We start from the raw sequence: 22,707 nt of genomic DNA, 5'->3' as shown, positions 1-22,707 counted from the left end.
CTTGCAGAGGAAGTGACAAAAACACAAGGTATTCCTCAGCAGCTTTAACAACAGGAAAAATCTATATCACTCTTGTGGCTACAAGGCCTCTGCAGAGGTCATCATATGACACAATGTGCCAGTTCCCTAACAGGCTGCAGCGTCACTTCAGAGATGGAGAGTCATTTGACAGTAGGAGGGAGACTGGCAGGCAGTAGAGGACAGAAGATAGCAGTCTGGCAATAGCATACAGATCGATCATTATGACCAGTTGAATTACTTTTTCATCTGCCTTCAAATCGGTTACTTTCCTTTTACGCACAGATCGTACTCCATGTCCTCCTGCTCCATCCATCTGTGATGTATGTGTCACTGCATATTAACAGCATTTTATATTTTGATTAGAGGGCAGAAGCAGTTTGAAGTGGGGGACCTACTTACTGTTTTAGCTGACAGGAACAAGTGTGGTAAAACTTTAAAATGTTTGTTTACTTTCTGGCTTCCAGCCCAAGCTTTTAGACTAGAAGCTTGGTGTGATGCAGGGTGGCTGGCTCATCTGCAATTTATGTGCTTAGCAAACCAAATCTTCTATTTATGTCCTTTACCTACTTGTTTTCCTTTTCATGTAGATTGGTTTTGCAATGTAGTTGCTGTAACTGGAATTACTTATCCCTTTCGACTAATGTACAGTTAACGTCAAATTGCGAAGCAAAGGATTGTTGCGGACTACATCCACTCCCTTACACTCTTCATGATGACCTTAATCTGTCCTGTGCTTTAATGCCTCTTTCTTCTCAGGGACATCTCAGTGTAGTCATTGATTAACCATCTCCAGCTGCCCAGGTGTCGTATAAGAGCACTTTTCCCAACATTGTGCCATTACTTTCATCTTCCTTCCAGATCCTATTTTGTTTGAGTGATCAACTGTCTCCCGGGACAGCCTCTAGGTCTCACTTTCACATTCCTTTTCAAGTCATTTGCTCCCTGTTCTAGTTTCATCTATCCTTTGTAGTGACTGCTTTGCATCTTGACGGATATTTTCTGGTGTTATAGAACATCGACCTCAAGAACTTCACTTCTACAGCCTGGAGAGTACCACTGTGTTTGCTATTACTGATAGTTCGGGTTTCAGGGGCATAAATAGTTGCAATAAATTACTCCTGTCTTGGTTGCCAAAATTTCTTTTTCTTTTTATATTTTATGATGTGTTTCATTCTTAGGATCATAACTTCTGTGCTAGAAAATATAACATGAGAAAAGTGGAAAACAGTTTTCTGTACAGTGACACAAAATACAAAAAGTAACATAAGATGAAGTGGAGAAACAAATATCTGTACATAACGCAATGAGTTGAGATACATATCTTTTTGTGAATACATAGTATCTAGTCAGTTGTAAATGTTCTTTCTTAACAGGAGTTGTCAAACTCACTCCTGCAATTATGCATATTACCAAGTAAACATCTTTTACCATGAACTGCTGTAATAAGCACTATCTATACCAGATCACAAAATATCTGTTGCACATGAATGCTTAATTACACTTAATGTTAGCTACATAATTTGTATTGATTCATATGTACATGTCTGTCGCCATCTTTGAAAAACGTGATCCATTATTTAAGCATAGAATACAACATAACAGCTTATAAATTAATTGTAATTAAGCATTCATGTGTGTCAGATATTTTGTGATCTGGTATAAATGTTGCCTCTAAGCTGTTTACTGTGTTGTGCTGAATGTAATGAGCAGTTTTGGCCACTGACATTAAGGAAGAATGTTAACATTTGACTAGATACTATGTATCCATTAAGGTATGAACTCAACTCATTGTGTCATGTACAATTACTTCTTCACCTAGCCTTTTATTACATTTGCCGTATTGCATCATTGTACCCATAATTGTTTTCCCACATTGCTCATGCTATATTTTGTACCAAAGATCTGATGATGCTGGGGGCAAAACGCGTCATAAAGAGTAAAAAATTAAAAGGAATATTGGTAACCAAGACTAGCAATTTATTAGTGCTAAATGTGGTTGCAGATTCTCTAGACGTAAAAAATATGGCTGATAATGGTTTTTCTTGGCTCGTAAGGGGATTTGGATGTCCCACAGGAGACTTACAACTTGGTGGTAAAAATGAGCTCCTACTGAAGGTCATCTACATTTTTAGCTGCAATCCATCCTCATTGATATTCATTGCTAATTCTTATCTATCAGCTGGCATCACAACTGTGTATCATCATGAATTTTGTGATACCTTTCTTTTGGATTTCTACAAACACCATCTGTCCAAAAGGTTTTGACACTGATTTTATTCCTAGGGTATAACCCATGTCAACACAGTAACTATAGTGGCAGTGTGAACTTATGAACTTACAACTAAGCAACAGATGTGATTTGACCAGTCATTTATGAGCAGACAGTGTTAAGTAATGGTCATGTGGCCATAGTGTCTCTGTGTTGTGTCACAAATTGTAACAGAGCATCATCTCTAAATCAAATGTTAGACATTCTCTGGAATGTTTTTAAGAAAAGAAAAGTGTGCGCAAAGTTTGTCTCGCACACCTAAAGTCCTGAACAATAACAATGCATGGACGCCTGCCGTGACTTGATAGAAATGCAAAATGCAGTCAGTATTTTTCAGAAAAAAGTAATCACAGGGATGAGGCAACTGTTATGAATACAATCCTACCATAAAACGTCAGAGTGCAAAAGTTCACATGAATGGTCAATGTTTTGATGACAAAACCAACATTCAAGACATTGTAACATGCAGTTTGGAGTACATCCTGAAGAAAGCCTTTTTCAACCGTTTCATTGGGATGTATGAATCTTCTATGTGCTGCATGCAATTGAGGGGAGACTATGAAGAACAACTGAAGCACTAAAACCATCATCTATTTTTTGATTAATCCAATGTCAAAAACTGGGTAGATACCTCAACATCATTATTTATGCTAGCATATCTTTGTTTTGCAAGTAGCAGAGGCTGTGTGGCATGGACTGGGCAGTTTTTTTTAGGTAGGAGGGTCTCGGCTAAACACAGAAAGGGCTTCAGTTTCAAAGGGTGCAGGTTGAGCACAGGAAGAACATAGATCCAGGAACCATTGGTATAACAGTTGTAAATTGTCATAGGTGTGTTGGGAATGTAACAGAGCTGCAAGGGCTGATATAATGCACTGATGCTCAAATCATTATAGGCACTGGAAGCTGGCTAAAGCTGGAGATAAGTTCAGCCAAATTTTTGTGAAGAACTTAACAGTGTTCAGAAAGGATAGGCTAAACGCAGTTAGCAGTGGCACATTTGTTGTCGTTAGAAGTAGTTTATTTCATAGCAAAATTGAAATAGATAGCTCCAATGAGTTGGTATGGGCAGAAGTCATTCTTGGCAACCAGAATAAAATAATAGTTGGATCCTTTTACCGACCTCCCAACACAGATGACTTTAATTTACCCTTTATATATTGGCAAAAATACATATTTAAATCCAGAGGAATGCATAAAAAATCATCCGAAATTGTGCTAACCACAATCTCTGAAAATTATTTCGAGTAGTTAGTTCATGAGCCCACACAAATAGTAAACGGTTGTGAAAACACACTTGAGCTCTTAGCAACAAATAATCCTGAGCTAACAACAAGCATCAAAATGGATACAGGGATTAGTGAATACAAATTTGTCATAGAATGACACCCAAATCCTCCAAAAATAAACAAAAATATACTTTGAATTAATAGAGGGAAACATTCCACATGGGAAAAATATACCTAAAAACAAAGATGATGTGACTTACCAAACGAAAGCGCTGGCATGTCAATAGACACACAAACAAACACAGACATACACACAAAATTCAAGCTTTCGCAACGAACTGTTGCCTCATCAGGAAAGAGGGAAGGAGAGGGAAAGACGAAAGGATGTGGGTTTTAAGGGAGAGGGTAAGGAGTCATTCCAATCCCGGGAGCGGAAAGACTTACCTTAGGGGGGAAAAAGGACAGGTATACACTCGCACACACACTCATATGAGTGTGGAATGACTCCTTACCCTCTCCCTTAAAACCCACATCCTTTCGTCTTTCCCTCTCCTTCCCTCTTTCCTGATGAGGCAACAGTTTGTTGCGAAAGCTTGAATTTTGTGTGTATGTTTGTGTTTGTTTGTGTGTCTATCGACGTGCCAGTGCTTTCGTTTGGTAAGTCACATCATCTTTGTTTTTAGGTATACAAAAATATACTGTTTCAGAAAAGCAGATAAAAATTCATCAGAGAAATAGTATCTAAAGCAATTGAGAGATTTGTACCAAATAAATTAACAAATGATGGATCTGATCCCCATTGGGACACAAAACGGGTCAGAACAGTGTCGCAGAGACAATGAAAAAAGCACGCCAAATTTAAACAAATGCAAAATCTCCAAGATTGGCAATTATTTACAGAAGCTTGAAATTCAGTGTGGACTTCAATGCATGTTATAATAGTTTACACAATGAAACTTTGTCTCAAAACCTGGCAGAAAATCTAGAGAAATTCTGGTCATATGTAAAGTATGCTAGCGGCAAAACACAATCAAAGAAATACTATCGGCAGCAATGCTGTCTGTCAAAGCAGAGTTACTGAATACACCCTTCCAAATTGCTTCATCAAAGAAGACAAAGTAAATATTTCAGAATTTGAATCAAGAACTATTGCCAACATGAGTGACTTAGAAAGAGATAGCCTCGGAGTAGTGAAGCCACTTAAATCACTTAATAAAAGCAAGTCTTTGGGTCCAGAATGTATACCAGTTAGGTATGCTGATGCAATAGCTCCACACTTAATAATCATATACAATCACTCACTCGACGAAAGGTCAGTACCCAAAGACTGGAAAGTTGTGTGTCACATCAATATTCAAGAAAGGTAGTAAGAGTAATCCACTAAATTACATGCCCATATCATTGGCGTTGATATGCAGCAGGATTTTGGAATATGTATTGTGTCCAAACATTATGAATTTCTTCAAAGAGAATGGTCTATTGACACACAGTCAATATGGATTTAGAAAACGTCATTCTTGTGGCGTACAATTAGCTCTTTAAAGTCATGAAGTATTGTGTGATATTGGCAAGGGGTTTCAAATTGATTCTGTATTTCTCGAGTTCCAGAAAGTTTTTGACACTATACAATACAAGCAGATTGTAGTGGAATTGTGTGCTTATGGAATGTCATCTCGGTTATGTGACTGGAATCATGATTTGCTGTCAGAGAGGTCACAGTTCGTAGTAGCTGACAGAAAGTCATAGAGTAAAACAGAAGTTATTTCTGGTGTTCCCCATGGTAGTATTATAGGCCATCTGCTGTTTCGTATCTATATAAGCAATTTAGGAGACAATCTGTCCAGATGTCTTGGGTTGTTTGCAGTGCTGTCGTTCATCGTCTAGTAAACTCATCAGAAGATCAAATCAAATTGCAAAAGATTTTGAAAAGATATGTGTATGGTGCAAAAATTGGCAATCGACCCCAAATAATGAAAAGTATAAGGTCATCCAGATGAGTGCTAAAAGGAATCCATTAATCTTTGGTTACACAATAAATCAGTCAAATCTAAAGGCCATAAATTCAACTAAATAGCTAGAATCATGAACAACTTAAATTGGAAAGAACACACAGAAAATGTGTGGATGGCAAATCAAAGACTGTATTTTATTGGTAGAACATGTAGAAAATGTAACAGATCTACTGCAGAGACAGACATTATGCTTGTCCATCCTCTTTTAGAGCACTGCTGCACGGTCTGGGATCCATACCAGGTAGGATTAACAGAATACATTGAGAAAGTTCAACAAGGAGCAGCACGTTTTGTATTATTGTGAAAAGGGGAGATAGTGTCACAGGCATGATAAAGGATTTGGGGTAGACATCATTAAAACACAGGTGTTTCTCACTGCGGCAGAATCTTCTCACAAAATTGTCATCGTCAACTTTCTCCTCTGAATGCGAAAATATTTTGTTGATGCTGACCTACATAGGGAGAAATGATCTTCATAATAAAATAAGGGAAATCAGAGGTTGCACGGAAAGATATACGTGTTTGTTTTTTGTGCGCTCTATTCGAGATTGGAATAATGGGGAATTATTGTGAACATAGTTCAATGAACCCTCCGCCAGGCACTTAAATGTTTTGCAGAGTATCGATGTAGATGTGTCTTTATTCAGTGACTACAACTAAAGATTGTAATTCTGAGCTCCTGTACACTTAATGACCAGTACTTTCATTAGCATACATTTAATGTGAGCAAGCACATCCATTCTACCAAGTTACCTTTAGAAATAACAAACTGATGACTCTATTTTCATAGTCTCTACTAATATTTGATAAATTATGCTTTATTCTGTTTCAGAATCAAGCTATGATTGTTGGTTATAACAAAGAACAAGATGCCTCAGGAGTAGCAGCAGCCAGCATGAAAACAGAAATTATAAATAGCAGTGGGGCAACTAGTCCCACAATAAAGTTACATCATGATTTAGAATATGAACCCAAAGAGATTGGGAGCTCTGTTAATGCTAGGAAAAACTCCTCCTTTCCAATTATAGATGCAGGAACACACTGCCAAAATGAAACCATATTAACATATGACAGATATGTTAAACATCCATCTTCAACTAACAAACTGGCTGCAGCTCATCTGCAGGTTGTCACTACTCACTGGAAATTTGGTAACATCAAAGTTTCTACGAACAGAAACTTAGACACATTTGATATAAGTAAAGCTGCAATCCACAGGCAGTGTTCAGCTTGTAATATCCATGCACATAAGGTGCCTGTAGACTACAAGGAAAAAAATGCTGTGGCAAAACCTCAGGCATGTGAGTTACCATTGACAGTTAGCTCTTACAGTGCACTCACTCATGATACTTGCACCGTAAGACAGAATTACAAGTTGCCTGATAAAATGAGTGTGTGTAGTAAAGTAACTGCAAATGTTGCGATCAAACGTAAAAGGCGGCACAATCAAAATGAAAGCGAAATTTGTGAGTTACCAAAGAAGAGAAGGGTGACAAGTGCAGGTATAGCCCCAGTAATTTTGGGACCTCCAAGTTTCCAAGAATTCAGCCCTTATCATGAAGGTGTGATGTCAGTATTCAATGCCTTGAAAACATTTCAAAATATTCTTGGTGGAGCTGAAGGCAGAAACAAAGTAGAATCAAATCTTACAGATCTTGGTGAAAATTTGGAGAATTGGCTTACGTATCAAAGTAGTCTTTCAAGATTAAGGGCTGTGCCTGGGGTTAATAGTGACAAAAAATTGAGAGAGATACGTAGATATATAATACGATATTTAAGAAACAGAAATGCAAATATGGCATTTTCCCAACAAAATGAAAAACTTTTATGTTCTTCTCCGGATTTGCGGATTTGTGATACACATTCTGACCGTCACACTAAAAGAGCCCTTATTGTGAGGTCAGAAGAAAATGAAATTATAATGCAAGATTTATCCAAAGAATCTTGGCGGAGCACTCTTGGTAAAATTGGAGGAAGATGCTACAAAAATTCATCAGCAGTACAAATGAAGGTATAAAACATAAAGCTTTATCCTACATGTAACATTAACATACAGGGGCAAGAAAAAACCTTCTCAACCTGGCAGAGAAATAATTCTTTTTTAGGTAAAAGATATTCTTGTTTTTCGACATAATCCATTTTAGCTCAGTGCTCTTTATCCCGTATGTTTCCAGTAAATAGATATCTTTGACTTGTGATTCTACAAGGTCTTCAAAATACCCATCTACCCAACATTCCTTTTTGGGACGGCATGATGAACTAACATATGCAGCTTTGGTTGGGGTTTTGTTTCTGATCTGGAACAGTAACAAATAAGGGCAAAAGATTAGTTGGATTCTTCGTAAAATGACCTGTACATTTTTGAGAGACTTTTGGCATTCGCAGAAGCACTTAGCAGCACTCCTCTTCCATAAAGTTTTCTCATACTTGATTATTAATGTAAAAGATACCAGATTCTTTCTTCTTATGCCTGTGAGATCAGTGATTTTCTAAAACTCTAATAATTGATCTTCTATACCATATTGTGCACTCTTGTGATAGTTTCATTTGTGACTGCTGTTATAGCACATCCCTGTGGATCATCAAGACAAATATGTACACATTTTAATTAAGTAAACCTTTTTAAACTTTAGCCAACTTTGGATGAATATCCATTGGCACCAAATTTTCAGAAACAAGGACTTTTATGTAAGAGCATGATATTCCAGTTAATCCATTTGAACAAATAAAACACACAACACAACTGCATTAAAAAGCCTTAAAAACAATACTATTCCACTGATATGTGTGAATTTCAAAAAGTTTACAAAAATAATATTTCATTGTTATCAACATCCAGGGTGTGAAATCATTCTCCTTGCCCCTGTAGATATTTGTGGTACATCTGTGCTAGGCAATTAGATTAAAGGTAAGTTGTAGTGTGATTAAATCATCTGCAAATTATTCAGTTTTTTCAATATTTTAAGGTATACACGTTCTGGAAACAAAAACCAATATAATGAAACTATTTGTTGTGGTATGTATTAAACTATGGTTCTTGTAATCATGTAAATAGAAAAAACAAGGAGCACAGTATTAAGTTGCCACAATTTGTGGGAAAAACACAGTAATGGTTTTGTGAACAATGATGGACAGAATAGTGCTTACTCTACATGTACTGGAATTATTGCCTTGGAAAATGCATTGTTCACAGCTTCACCCTAATGTTATTGAAATGATGTGTTTTGATCCGACATACATGTGTTAGTGATGACTGCTACCCATACCATTGGTTAATTCACATAGGCCTATGTTATTAATTTAGAGGCTGAGGAAAGGCTTTTATATATATATAAACAAAGATGATGTTACTTACCATACGAAATCACTGGCAGGTCGATAGAAACACAAACATACACACAAAATTCAAGCTTTCGCAACAAACTGTTGCCTCATCAGGAAAGAGGGAAGGAGAGGGAAAGACGAAAGGATGTGGGTTTTAAGGGAGAGGGTAAGGAGTCATTCCAATCCCGGGAGCGGAAAGACTTACCTTAGGGGGAAAAAGGACAGGTATACATATATATATAAGTAGCAAGTAAATGAAGAAAATATATCAAAAATATAACAAGACAAATGTCATAGAAAACATACAGTTTTCTATGACATTTCTAGGAAATGTCATAGAAAACATACAGTGATAGAGATAAAATCCCTCCAGAGTTGGGGGACACAGAGAAGAGTGGATTGCATGGGGAAAAAAATGTGCTATTGACAATTTTGCATCACAACTTTTGTAAAATGTCACCTGCTGTAACTATTGCACTTCACTGCAAAGCTATAGTTAGGGAATATTTGTGTGAATTCAAAGTTGGGAGATAAATGAAGCACATCTTAGAAGTGAAGGCCAAATGAATAAAAAGTACGTAATCATTGAATTGGATAGACAGAAAATCTACTCACCAAGCGGCTGCAGAACACACACATAAAAGACTGTTGTGACTGGCAAACTTTCGGAGCCAGTGGCTATTTCTTCAGGCAGAAAGGTTGAAGGGAAAGGAAGAAGGGTGAAGGAAAAGGACTGGAGAGGTCTAGGAAAGGGGTAGATTTTGGGAAAGTCACCCAGAACTGCGGGTCAAGGGAGACTTACTGTACAGTATGAGAAGGAATGTCTGATTGTTGGGGACTGCATTGGACAAGATTTGAAAACCTGAGAGCTTAAAAAAAGTTGGAAGATAGGGTAATAGCAAGACAGAGATTACTACTGAAACATCTTGCACACGTTAATAAGAGTGGGAATCTAGGTGCATTTTACATAACAGAGGTGGGAGGGGGCCGGTGAAAATTAGATGGTAAAGACAATTAAATATGTAGAAAACTAAAACAGAGTGAAGCAAAGAGTAGTTACAGTGAAGAAAAGATGAGACTTAAGAAATTAATGTAAATTTAGGCCAGGTGGGGGGTGAGAACCAAGGACACATTGTAGTGCTAGTTCCCACCTACAGAGTTCTGAGAAACTGGTGTCCAGGGGAAGAATCTAGGTGGTGTGTGTGATAAAACAGGCGCCGAGGTCACAAATGCCATGTTGTAGGGCACACTCTACAACAAGATATTGCAAGTTGCCGGTATACACCCTCTGCCTGTGCTCATTCACCTTTGGTGGTAGTCGTGCTAATGTAGAAGGCTGAACAATGTTTAGAGAATAGCTGGTATATAACGTGTTATTTTGCAGATGGCTATACCTTTGATAGTATATGTTTTGACAGTTACAAGGCTATTATAGGTGGTAGGAGGATGTATAGAGCAAGTCTTGCAGTGGGCATGATCACAGGGATAGGAGCCATAGGGTACGCAGATGGGTGCAGAAGGAGAATAGGGTCTGACAAGAATATTGCGGTGATTGGGAAGGTGATGGATAGCTATTCTAGGTGTGGTGGGCAAAATTTCAGACAGAACGGATCTCATTTCAGGGTATGATTTTAGGAAGTCATGGCCCTGTCGAAGTAGTTGATTGACACACTCCAGACCAGGATAATACTGAGTCACCACCTGGTGTGCTCCAAAGCTGGAGGGATTAGCAGTACCAGGGTTGGATGTGATGGCCCAGGAAATCTGCTTTTTAATTAGGCTGATGGGGTAATTATGAGCAGTGAAGGCTGAAGTGAGAGTAGTGGTGTATTGGCTGAAGTGAGTGTGGTGGTGTATTGCTGCAAAGAGTCTGCATCCAAGCAAATGCATTTGCCTCAGATACCAAGGCTGTACGGGAGGGAACGTTTGACATGGAAAAGATGGCAACTATCAAAATGTAAGTACTGTGGTTTGTTGGTAGGTTTAATGTGGACGGAAGTGTGTAGCTGGCCTTCGGTGAGGACAAGATCAACATCAAGGAAAGTGGTATGGGATTCAGAATAGGACCCTGTGAAATTTAATTTTGGTAAGGTATTCAAAGATTCCAAGAATTTTAGCAGCTCAGCCTCACCAAGAGTCCATATGGTAAAGATGTCATCAATGTACCAAAATCAAACCAGAGCCTGAAGATGTATGGATCCCAGGAAAGCCCCCTCCAAGCAATCCTTGAAAAGTTTGCCAGCGACACATGAAAAGTTTGGCGTAGGAAGGAGCCGTCCTGGTTCCCATGGCTGTACCCCTGATCTGTTTGTATGTCTGCCCCTCAAAGGTGAAGTAGTTGTTAGCAAATGTAAAGTTAATTAAGGTGAGTAGGAAGGATATCATAGATTTGGAGTCAGGTATGTGCTGACTGAGGAAATGTTCAGCAGCAGACCGACCATGTACGTGGGGGATGTTGGTATAGAGGGAGGTGGCATCACTGGTGACAAGCAAGGTGTGTGATGGAAGTGTGATGGGCACAGATTTCAGACGATATCTAGGAAATGAAATTTCCTGGCAGATTAAAACTGTGTGCCAGACTGAGACTCGAACTCGGGACCTTTGCCTTTCGCAGGTAAGTGCTCTACCATCTGAGCTACCCAAGCACGACTCACGACCTGTCCTCACAGCTTCAGTTCTGCCAATACCTCATCTCCTACCTTCCAAACTTCACAGATGCTCTTCTGCAAACCTGTGGCTAAGCTATGTCTCCGCAATATGCTTTCTTCCAGGAGTGCTAGTTCTGCAAGGTTCACAGAAGAGCTTCTGTGAAGTTTGGAAGGTAGGAGATGAGGTACTGACAGAACTGAAGCTGTGAGGACAGGTCGGATGAGATCACTTGCCTGCAAAAGGCAAAGGTTCAGAGTTCGAGTCTCGGTCCAGCACATAGTTTTAATCTGCCAGGAAGTTTCATATCAGCGCACACTCCACTGCAGAGTGAAAATCTCATTCTGGATCTAGGAAATGGTTGCTATCTTTGATGTAGGAGGGGAGTCTTTGTACTATGGGTTCCAGGTGTTGATCAACTAAGGCAGATATACGTTCGGTGGGTGCTTTGAAGCCAGCAACTATAGGACAGCCAGGATGATGGGGTTTGTGGGTCTTAGGAAGAAGGTAAAAGATGGGGTGCATGGTTTGAGTGGAGTGAGAAGTTCTATGGATTGAGGTGTTAGACCTTGTGAGGGGCCTTAAAACATGTCCTTAGCCCAGACATAATGAGGTGCCTTGAAAGTAATGACCTTCTCCCTACCAGTCAGCATGCACCAGTAACACTGGTCATGCGTAACCAAACTCTTACTTTTCTCACATTACATCCTGAAACCATGGAACAAGGCAGCCAGTAGATACAGAATTTCTTGACTTACAAAAAGCATTTCACTCGGTATCACATCAAAGCATATTAACAAAATTACAGCCATAAGTAATATCAAATAAAATTTGTAACTGTATTGAGGATTTCTTCGTACGGAGGACACAGCATGGATGGAGAGTTCAGATGTAAAAGTAGCTTCACCCGTGTTCCAGGGAAGCATACTGGGCCCTAGTAGTTCATGTAGCCTCAGACTCTTAGGAACAGGTGGCAGACTTCAGTTCATTGGGTAAGTGCAATCAGTCTACAAAGGAGATTGCTTATAAAACACTCATGTGACAAAGAAGGGCAGCATGAATGATCATAGGTTTGTTCAATCCAGGGGTAGCACCACGGAGATGCTGAAAGACTTGAATCAACATATGATTGAAAATAGATGCGCTAATTATTTTGTGACAGCCTACTTACAAAGTTTCAAGAACCACCATTAACTGAAGAATTTAGGATTATATTACAATCCTTTGTGTACTGCTCCCATATGAACCGAGATGAAAATTTACTCATTATAGCACGTACAGATGGATTTAAGCTGTCTTTCTTACATACACCGTACTTGATTTTATGGAGAAGAAATTTTAATACGTGGTGCAATTGGAAGTACCCTCTGCCATGCAATTCACAGTGGTTTGCAGACTGCAGATATAACTAAACACCTGACATTTTTGGATTTTGAGTGATCAGTGAATTCAATGTAAGGACGCTTCCTATAATTTGTGAAGTTTGTTATTGGCTTGATCGCATATAGGTACACTGGATTATAAGCTTCAACAGGACTAAGTTGCCATCTTTGGATCAACAGCATACAGATTATGAAATCATACTATGCAATAAACTGCACATTTGTTTTATTACCATCGCAGTGGACTTATGAGAAAACTGAGCTTCCTTGAGGTCAGCGTCTATTTTTTTATTTATTTATTTTTCAACAATATTTTGCAAACATGTATAACACAGTTATATTTTTTAATGTTCTACTCTCTTTATTATGAGTCCATTATGATGGTAGAAAACAAATGTGCAGTTTATCACACAACATGATTTCGTAGCCTGTTCACTGTGGATCTCAAGACAAAGGCTTAGTCCCGTTGAAACTAGTAATCCAGCGTACCTACATGCGATTAAGGCAATTAAAAAACTTCATGTCTGAAGCTTTCTTAACATGAATGTAAATGTCAAACCAGGCACTTGTTGAGAGAGAGCTCTGAAACCAAGCAAAAATATAGCAACTTTATTGGTTATGTTCAGAATCACATACATATCATTCTCTGCCACATTTCATAAAATTTACTTGTCTCCCATTGCAATTTACATTACTTTGTCTGAAATTTTATTCTCTGGTCTACTATTTTCTTTTCTTTTGCCACTATTCATATTGTTTCATCTCTTGAAAGTATTCTGAAGTATTATTTTACATTTTCTAAAATTCTACAGTTTATTATAAATTCTTCCACAGAAGATAGTTGTTGACAGGTGCGTATATTACCCAACTATCAGTCTAACAACTCATGGTTACAAAATAATGCTGACAAAAAAATGTAAAAAAAAAAGACCTGTAGCAGCTCACCTCAGGGAAGCTCAGTTGTGGTTCTGAAGCAACGGCAAACCTTTGTTTACAGCATTTGTGGCTTTAGAGAAGGCATTTGACAACGTTATTTTGAGCATAATACTACAATCTTTGAAATTCTGAAGCAAAAGGTTATTCACAATTTGTGCAGAAACCAGACTGCAGTTGTAAGAGTTGAAGTACATGAAAGGGAAGAAGAGAACAGAAGCTTTTAAAATATGGTGCTATAGGTGAATGTTGAAGATTAGATAGGTAAATCAGATAATGGGTGAGGTGGTACTGAATCAAATTGGGGAAAGAAGAAATATAGGGTACAACTTCATTAAAGGTGGAGTTTGGTTGATAAAACACATTCTGAAGCATCACAGAATCATCAGTTTGGTAATGGAAGGAAAGTTTGGGGATGAAAATTGTAGAGGAAGACCAAGACTTGACAACAGTAAGCAGGTTCAAATGGATGTAGGTTGGGATGTAGGTTGCAGTAGTTATGCAGAGCTGAAGAGGCCGCACAGGATACACTATAATGTGGAAAGCTGCACTAAACTAGTATTTGGACTAAAGATCACAATAACGAACAGTTGTGTTTTAGAATAAATCCTTATAAGTGTGATTAAAGCTTGCACACTAAGGGTTCTGTACAAACTTAATTATGTGTGCAGATAGTTCATCCATCCCAGGAAACAAGAATCTCTTCAAAAGGCTGCCAGTTTAGTTCCTTCAGCATCTGTGCGACACTCTCCCATGGATCAATCAAACTTGTGAACATTTGTGTTGCCCTTCTCCATTTACATTCAATATCCCCTGTCAGCCCTATTTGGTATGGATCCCACACAATTGAACAATATTCTACAATCAGTCACACAAGTGATTTCTAAGCAATCTGCTTCGCAGACCAACTGCACTTGCCCAGTATTCTACCAATAAACTGAAGTCTACCACCTGCTTTACCCACAGCTGGGCCTTTATGATCCTTCCATTTCATATCCCTATAAAGTGTTATACCCACTTATTTGTAAGAGTTGGTTGATTCCAGCAGTAACTCACTGATATTGTAGTCACAGGATACTACATTTGTTCATTTTGTGAAGTGTACGATTTTACATTTCTGAACATTTAAAGCAAGTTGTCAATCTTGGCACCACTTTGTAATCTACCAAGCTCTGACTGAATATTATGCAGTTTCTTACCGACAGTACTTCATAGTAGATAACTACGTGATCCGCAAAAAGTCTGAGGTTACTATTAATATTGTCTGCATGGTCATTAATATATAACAGGAACAGCAAGGGTCCCAACACACATTCGTAGAACACATCTGAAGATATTTCTACATCTGACAATGACTCTCCATCCAAGATAACATGCTCCATCCTCCCTATCAAAAAGTCCTCAATCCAGTCACAAATTTCACTTTGTACTCCATATGATAATACTTTTGACAATATGTGTAGGTGTGGTACTGAGTCAAATGCTTTTCAGAAATCAAGAAATTCTGCACCTACCTGACTGCCTTGATCCAAACCTTTCTGTATGTCATGTGAAATAAATGAGAATAGGATTTCACATGATTGATGTTATCGGAATCCACAGGTTGGCACTGAGGAGGTCATTCTGTTCAAGATACCTCATTCTCTAGTGACCTCAATGTTGACAGGATGTTAAACCCAATCTTCCTTCCCTCTCAAGGTACATCATTATGTTGAGCTCAGAATAAGTACTAAGACTCCACAACACACTGATGTCAAGGATACTGGATGGTCATTTTGAGGGTCATTTCTACTACCCACTACCCTTCTTGTAGATGGGTGTGACCTGTGCTTTTTTCTAAGGACTGGGCAGTTTCTTGTTCACAGAATCTACGCTAGATTACAGTTAGAAAAGTTGGTAACTCAGCTGGAAATTCGGTAGAGAATATGATAGGGATTCCGTTGCACCCTGAAGCTTTTAACGATTTCAGGTGTTTATCAAAACCAGTGACACTAGTACTTATTTCATTCTTCTTTTCAACTGTACAAGGATTAAATTGGGGCACTTCTCCTGGGTTTTCACTTGTAAAGGAGCATTTGAAAACAGAATTAAGCATTTCAGCCTTTGCTTTGCTACCCTAAATTTCAGTTCCTGTCTCAATCACTAGGGACTGGACGCCAACTTTGATGCCACTAATAGTCTTTATATATGACCAGAATTTGTTTGGGTTTTGTGAAATATCATTTGACAATATTCTGTCTGAAGGCATCAATGCACTGTTCTCTTGACAGCAAAATATGTTTCATTCAGCTTTTCTGCATCTTTAGCTCTGTTTCACACCTATTATGCAGTAACCTCCATTTCTTCAGAAGTTTCTTTACAGTGACTGTATACCAAGGAGGGTCCCCCCATTGTGGACTATTCTCTATCTATCCAAAACATAGTCAACTATTCTTTTTAAACTTGAGCCTTAGTTCCTCTACATGCTCCTGTCCTGAGCTGAAAGTTCCTCACTGAGATACGGCACTAGTGCTCTCTCTCTCTCTCTCTCTCTCTCTCTCTCTCTCTCTCTCTCTCTCTCTTTTTTTTTTTAATCATTGTTGCTACAACTGCATCATGGTTACTGATATCATTTTCGATATGGACATCCTCAAAGAGGTCAGGTATTTGCTACCATTAGATCCAATATATTCTTATCATGGGTGGTGTTCCTAACTACGTATTCTAGGTAGTTTTCAGAGAAGCATTTAGTATGGTTTCACAGGGTATCTTATCGTGCCCACCACTAACAAAACTGTAATTTTCCCAATTAACTGCTGGATGAATAAAGTCTCCACCAATGATTACAGTACGACTGGGGAACTTATGTGCAAGTGAACAGAGGTTTTTTCTTAAGTTTTCAGTTACACAGGAGATGTGTGTGGTGGACAATAGAAGGATCCAATTATCATATTTTGCCACCCCTAATCTTGAGTCTTACCCAAACAATCTCACATGCAGCTTCAATTTCTATCTCGGTGGATTTGAGTTTCTTGTGTACTGTCACAAAAATTCCACCTCCATTTCCCATTTGATATACACCCAAATATGACATAAAGTTGAACTTGATATGTATAGTGTACTTGTTAGAAAAATGGTCTTAACAGACAAGTGGGTGGGCACAGACAGACAGGCAGCCAACCAGCTAACAAGTGACCAAACATTTGGATTTTTTTTTCCATGTGTAATAATTGCAAATTAACAATATTCAGATTTTTTCCTTTAGGTGTACTGTGAAACATTACTCCTTGACAAATTTCATGATTCTAAGTCAGTCAGAAGCCCCATATAGGCCTTGATGGGTGAGTTTGCAAGAGTCGAAATATGTTTTATAACGTTTGATTCCATAGGGGACTGACTGACATTTAAAAGCTTATGCAACTGTACAGTTAATAAGGCACACATGTTACTTTATTGTAACTGGTTCTTCACATGTTCTCTAGCATTGACCCTAGCCACACAGTGACTGAAATTTACATATGCAATAAACATCATTTGTGACTGACTGCTGTGCAATTTACTACTTGAGATCAAAATATGTGATGTAAAAAGCCATATCTTTTGATTGCATTGACTTACACACTTCACATTTTTGCACCATCAAGTGACTGTAGACCTATTAGATTAGATTAGTACTTGTTCCATAGATCATGAATACGACACTTCGTAATGATGTGGAATGTGTCAGTTTAATAAAAGGTGTCTATACAAGATATTACATTACACAAAATATTACACGACACTTTTTTTTGGAGGGGGGGGGGGGGGGGTTAGGGAAATTACCCACTTTCTATATCCAAAAATTCATCTAATGAGTAGAAGGAGTTTCCATTAAGAAGTTCTTTTAATTTCCTTTTAAATGCTATATGGCTATCTTTCAGACTATTAATGATGCTATTAGGTAAATGACCAAAGACTCTTGTGGCCGCATAATTTACCCCCTTCTGAACCAAAGTTAGATTTAACCTTGAGTAGTGAAGGTCATCCTTTCTCTAATGTTGTAGCCATGTACACTGCTATTATTTTTGAGTTCGTTTGGATTGTTAATAACAAATTTCATAAGTGAATATATATATTGTGAGGCTACAGTGAAGATCTCTAGGTCTTTAAATAAGTGTCTGGAGGATGATCTTGTATGAGCTCCAGCAATTATTCTGATTACACACTTTTGTGCAATGAACACTCTTTTACTCAATGATGAGTTACCCCAGAATATGATGCTGTACGAAAGCAGAGAATGAAAATAGGCTTGGTAAGCTAATTTACTGAGATGTATATCACCAAAATTTGCAATGACCCCAATAGCATAAGTAGCTGAACTCAAACGTTTCAGCAGATCTTCAATGCGTTATTTCCGGTTCAACCCCTCATCAATGCATACACCTAGAAATTTTGAATATTCTACCTTAGCTACCGATTTCTGATCAAAGTCTATATTTATTAATGGTGTCATTCCATTTACTGTGTGGATCTGTATATACTGTGTTTTGTCTAAGTTTAATAAGAGCCCATTTGCAGAGAACCACTTAATGATTTTCTGAAAAACATCGTTTACGATTTCACCAGTTAATTCTTGTCTGTTGGGTGTGATAGCTATAGTTGTATCATCAGCAAAAAGTACCAGCTTTGCATCATCATGAATATAGAATGGCAAGTCATTAATATATATTAAGAACAGCAGAGGACCCAAGACCAAACTTTGCGGCACCCTATTCTTGATTGTTCCCCAGTTCGAGAAATCACCAGTTTTTTGCATATTGTGTGAACTACTTATTTCAACTTTCTGCACTTTTCCAGTTAAACCATTTGAGTGCTGTCCCATTCATACCACAGTACTTGAGCTTATCTAGAAGTAATTCATGATTTACACAGACAAAAGCCTTTGAGAGACCACAAAAAATCCCAGCGGGTGACTTCCGGTTACTCAGAGCATTTAATGTTTCATTAGTGAAAGTGTATATAGCATTTTCCATTGAAAAACCTTTCTGGAAACCAAACTGACATTTTGTTAAAACTTCATTTTTACAAAGGTGTGAAGCTACTCTAAAATACATTACTTTTTCAAGAATTTTTGATAAGGCAGTCAGAAGAGAGATTGGGCGGTAGTTGTTGACATCAGACATGTCCCCTTTTTTATGCAGTAGTTTAACAATGGCATACTTCAGTCTATCTGGGAAAATACCCTTAATATGTGACATAAATTACAACTTGATATGCCTATCCATTCCTTAGAAAATAGTGGAGATGCTGAGTCGTGATAGGCACAATAAAAAGATTCACACAGTTGTGCCTATCACGACTCAACATCTCCGCTATAGGGTGAGCAGCAGCTTTCCTTCTCTCGTATTGTTACATTCCATCCTGGATTTTCCATTGTTTGATTCACTCCTGAGAAAAGGGATTTTTAACAGACAGGCAGACAACAAAGTGATCCTATAAGGGTTCTGCTTTTACCGACTGAGGTATGGCATCCCAAAGATTAATAATAAAGTCTGCCGATTGTCTTAACCGTAGCTTGTTTTATTACAGGTTAACCTTTCAAAACACAGCTTCATCTTAAGAACTAAAGCTTTGTTTTATCAATGTAACGCAAAACAGTTATCTTTTGGAGGTCTTACTGAATATTCAGTGAAGAAGTGCCAAAATAATTTTGCAGTATTTTAAATGTAATCATGAAGCTGTGTTTGTTGATGATTCTTTGCGTAAGAGATTGCAATCAACTTTCTTTTTCATGTTATTTACTCTGTTGACATACTACTCTGCCTACAGTTTTATCAAAGAGGATCCTGATGCGACTGGACAGTAAAGTTTTTCATAGATGATAACACAGTTCACATGTACAAGATGTGGGACAGGATGTTTGTTTTCCTTCATGTTCAAAACAGGTGGGTCCCTCGTATCCTAGGGCCTGAGTGACCTGTCACTCCTCTCTAACTGTCCTCCTAAATCCTCCCTTGCTACCCAATGGAGAAACTAATAGTTCACAAAGCCAGGTTATACTTTAAAACATGTATAGCAGCTACACCAGAACTTGGCCTTCTGAAAGTAAGCACAGAAAGCTGGACGAGGGTGTTTGTAAAGTGTATTAGTGGCTAGTGTGTGTGTGTGTGTGTGTGTCTCTCTCTCTCACACACACACACACACACACACACACACACACACACACACACACACATGCTCTTCCATCTGTCTCTATACTTGTTTCAAAACCCTGTAAAGCTATCTGCATCAGTAAGCAGATATTATATACTGTATTCTTATGTAACATCTTAGCTTTAGTCATGTTATAATTACATAAACTGTAGAGTAATACACATGTGTTTTGTGAAAGTAACATTCAATATTCATGTTTCATTAATCTTGTAATGAGCAACATAATACAACTTTGTTACATAACATTTAGGTGTAAGCATCAGTAAATTTGGTTCAAAAATAAGTTGTGCACTGTCTAGTACGTAAATTACAATGTCACCTTCAAAACAAGTATAAAATTCCTTTGCATAGCAGTATTCTCTAAAATTGTAGCATCAACTTTGGAAACAACATATGCAGAATACTATGCTAGTAGTGTAAATAATACATAATAATACTTCAAAACAAGTATAACATTCATTTGCATAATTTTCCAGACTGGTTAACTGTGTAGCGTGCTATCCCATGATGGCCTTGTAGCAATGAGGAATATCATGCACTCTGTCTCACCATTCTATCACACCATTCAGTTTCTGGATGTCACCAGCACCGTGTGTGGCACTACTTCCACTATCTGCTGCACTTGCCCTCGCAATTGTTCATATGACTGGTGCAACTTACCATACTCACCGCTCATTTCCTTCAGCAAGTCTTCTCCTTCCATCTTGCTCCGTAATTCCATAAACACATCTCCAAATGTCTCAAATGCCTACCTGGCAGTATTCAAGGGAGTTAAGATTTCTATAGTTTTCTTAAATCTTGGTGTAGTTGATACTGAGATAACTCTTTGAATGTTATAGTCATTTTTTTGTAAATGAAGTAATATTACTGTTGCACTGTTATACCTGCCTAATGTAAACTTACACGTCAAAAACTCATGTGTTGGTAAATAAAACACTAAAAGCAAGAGGACATCACTTACAAAAAAATTTAAAGGCTGTGGATCCATATTACACTCTTTCCAAACTCTTACCTAAACATTATTGGGCGTTAAACTCTGTCCTTCCTTACACTTTTTTGTTTCTTGTGACTCTTGGCTCTTTGTGTGTTAGCTACACTTAATGAATTCTTCTCAGGAAATCAGCTGAATAATATGTTTTGATGACAAGTTTCTTTATTTCTTGTCATATTGTGGCAGCCAATATTGCAAAGATCCTGGTCAAGGACAACGTGAATACTGTTTTCCTCTGTGCATGAAGAATTAGGAACATGCTGGCTTGTAGGGCAACCTGTGTGGGAGTGGCCATCAATATGTCAGCTAAACACAACTCTGCGTTCCACAGATCTATGTAGAATGTATGAGGAGCATCCACCTTGGCTACACAGACAAGTCATTGATAGCAGGGCACTGTATCATCCAGGGACTCATGTAGCTTTGAAGACACACAAGTGCCTGTTGTACCAGGCATTTCTGAGATTCTATATTCAAGGAAGCAGTAGAAATAAGAGTGCAAATCTAATGAACAGAGACAGTGGCTTCCATCTGTATGGGTGGAACATGCTGGTGGTTGCCCGCAGACACCCATCCGCCACCTTTACCCCCACTGCTTGGGATTCTCAGTTCCTAGCTACTGGTGTGAGTCCAGAAGATGAAAATTACATAGAGTTGATAAATAACAGCATCCAGTAGCACCCAGGTACTTCACCAGAAGGTGAGCAGTAAGAAACTTGTTGAAACGTTGCTCCAAAACAAACATATTATTCACCTGATTTTGTGAGATTCGCCAGTACAGTTATCTTAGAAAGCCTGCATTTGCTTTTAGCTGTATGTTTTCAATGTGTTACTTCATCCAAAATATGATTGAGGAGAACAAACTTCTAGAACTCTGAAATTTATTAAATTTTTCTTTGAGGATAGATTGCTGCTTCCTATATAGTGGAGATGTTGAGTCACAGACAGGCAGAACAAAAAGACTTTCCACATCACTTATTTTCCATTGTTTGATTAAGTTTTTTCTGTATAATTTTGTGTTATACTTCTATTGGTAATTACAGTTTTTCCTGTATAAGCTGAAATTAAGGCTAAAACTAATTTTTTTTCTCTCTCTCAATTCACAGTCTGAGTCACACGTGTGCTCTAGTGGTAGTCAAAAAACATGTGTATCAAGTCAGAGTCAAGAGCTGAGAGCATTCAACTCAACTGTTAGCATTAAGCAACAAACTGTAGAAGAAAATAATTCATTACAAGACAACCTTCATAAGTCAAAAATGTGTGAGCCTGCAGTAGAACACATTGGTGAAACTGAGTGTTCAAATGTCCAAAATGTCAAGGTAACACTTTCATAACTTAACTGTGCTTAACATAACTGTGCTTAATTTTTCTCCACAACTGTCTATATATTTCTTCTAATTTAAATATAACACAAAAGGCCATCATCATAATTGGACAACACACACACACACACACACACACACACACACACACACACACACACACACACGTGCAAATAAAAATTCATATACACGTGACAACAGTTTTTCTGGCTGCCAAGGTCAGACTGCCATATTGTGTAATTATATATTGTGTACATTGTTAGAAGCCAACTGGTCAAAATTCACTAGCGAACTAGAACATAATATACAGTGAATCCCATCTACAATAGGAAAATTATAAGTGCTTTACAGGATTAGTATGTGCCATCGCAAAGAAACATATCCCAAGAGGATACAGGAAGGCTTATGTC

At 38.1% G+C, this 22,707-nt stretch overlaps 1 protein-coding gene across 1 annotated transcript in view; it reads left to right on the top strand.

Moving 5' to 3' along the window:
* LOC124612556 overlaps positions 1-22,707 on the top strand; it is a 171,693-nt gene that overhangs the window by 127,581 nt on the left and 21,405 nt on the right. Inside the window, exons 7-8 of the mRNA XM_047140830.1 lie at positions 6,361-7,539; positions 22,082-22,294. Of these exons, the coding sequence (XP_046996786.1) occupies positions 6,361-7,539; positions 22,082-22,294 (1,392 nt within the window). The remainder of the gene's footprint in view (positions 1-6,360; positions 7,540-22,081; positions 22,295-22,707) is intronic.

This window comes from Schistocerca americana, chromosome 4 (genome assembly GCF_021461395.2).
Source record: "Schistocerca americana isolate TAMUIC-IGC-003095 chromosome 4, iqSchAmer2.1, whole genome shotgun sequence".
Lineage (NCBI taxonomy): Eukaryota > Metazoa > Arthropoda > Insecta > Orthoptera > Acrididae > Schistocerca > Schistocerca americana.
This window is presented reverse-complemented; position numbering and strand designations above follow the sequence as displayed.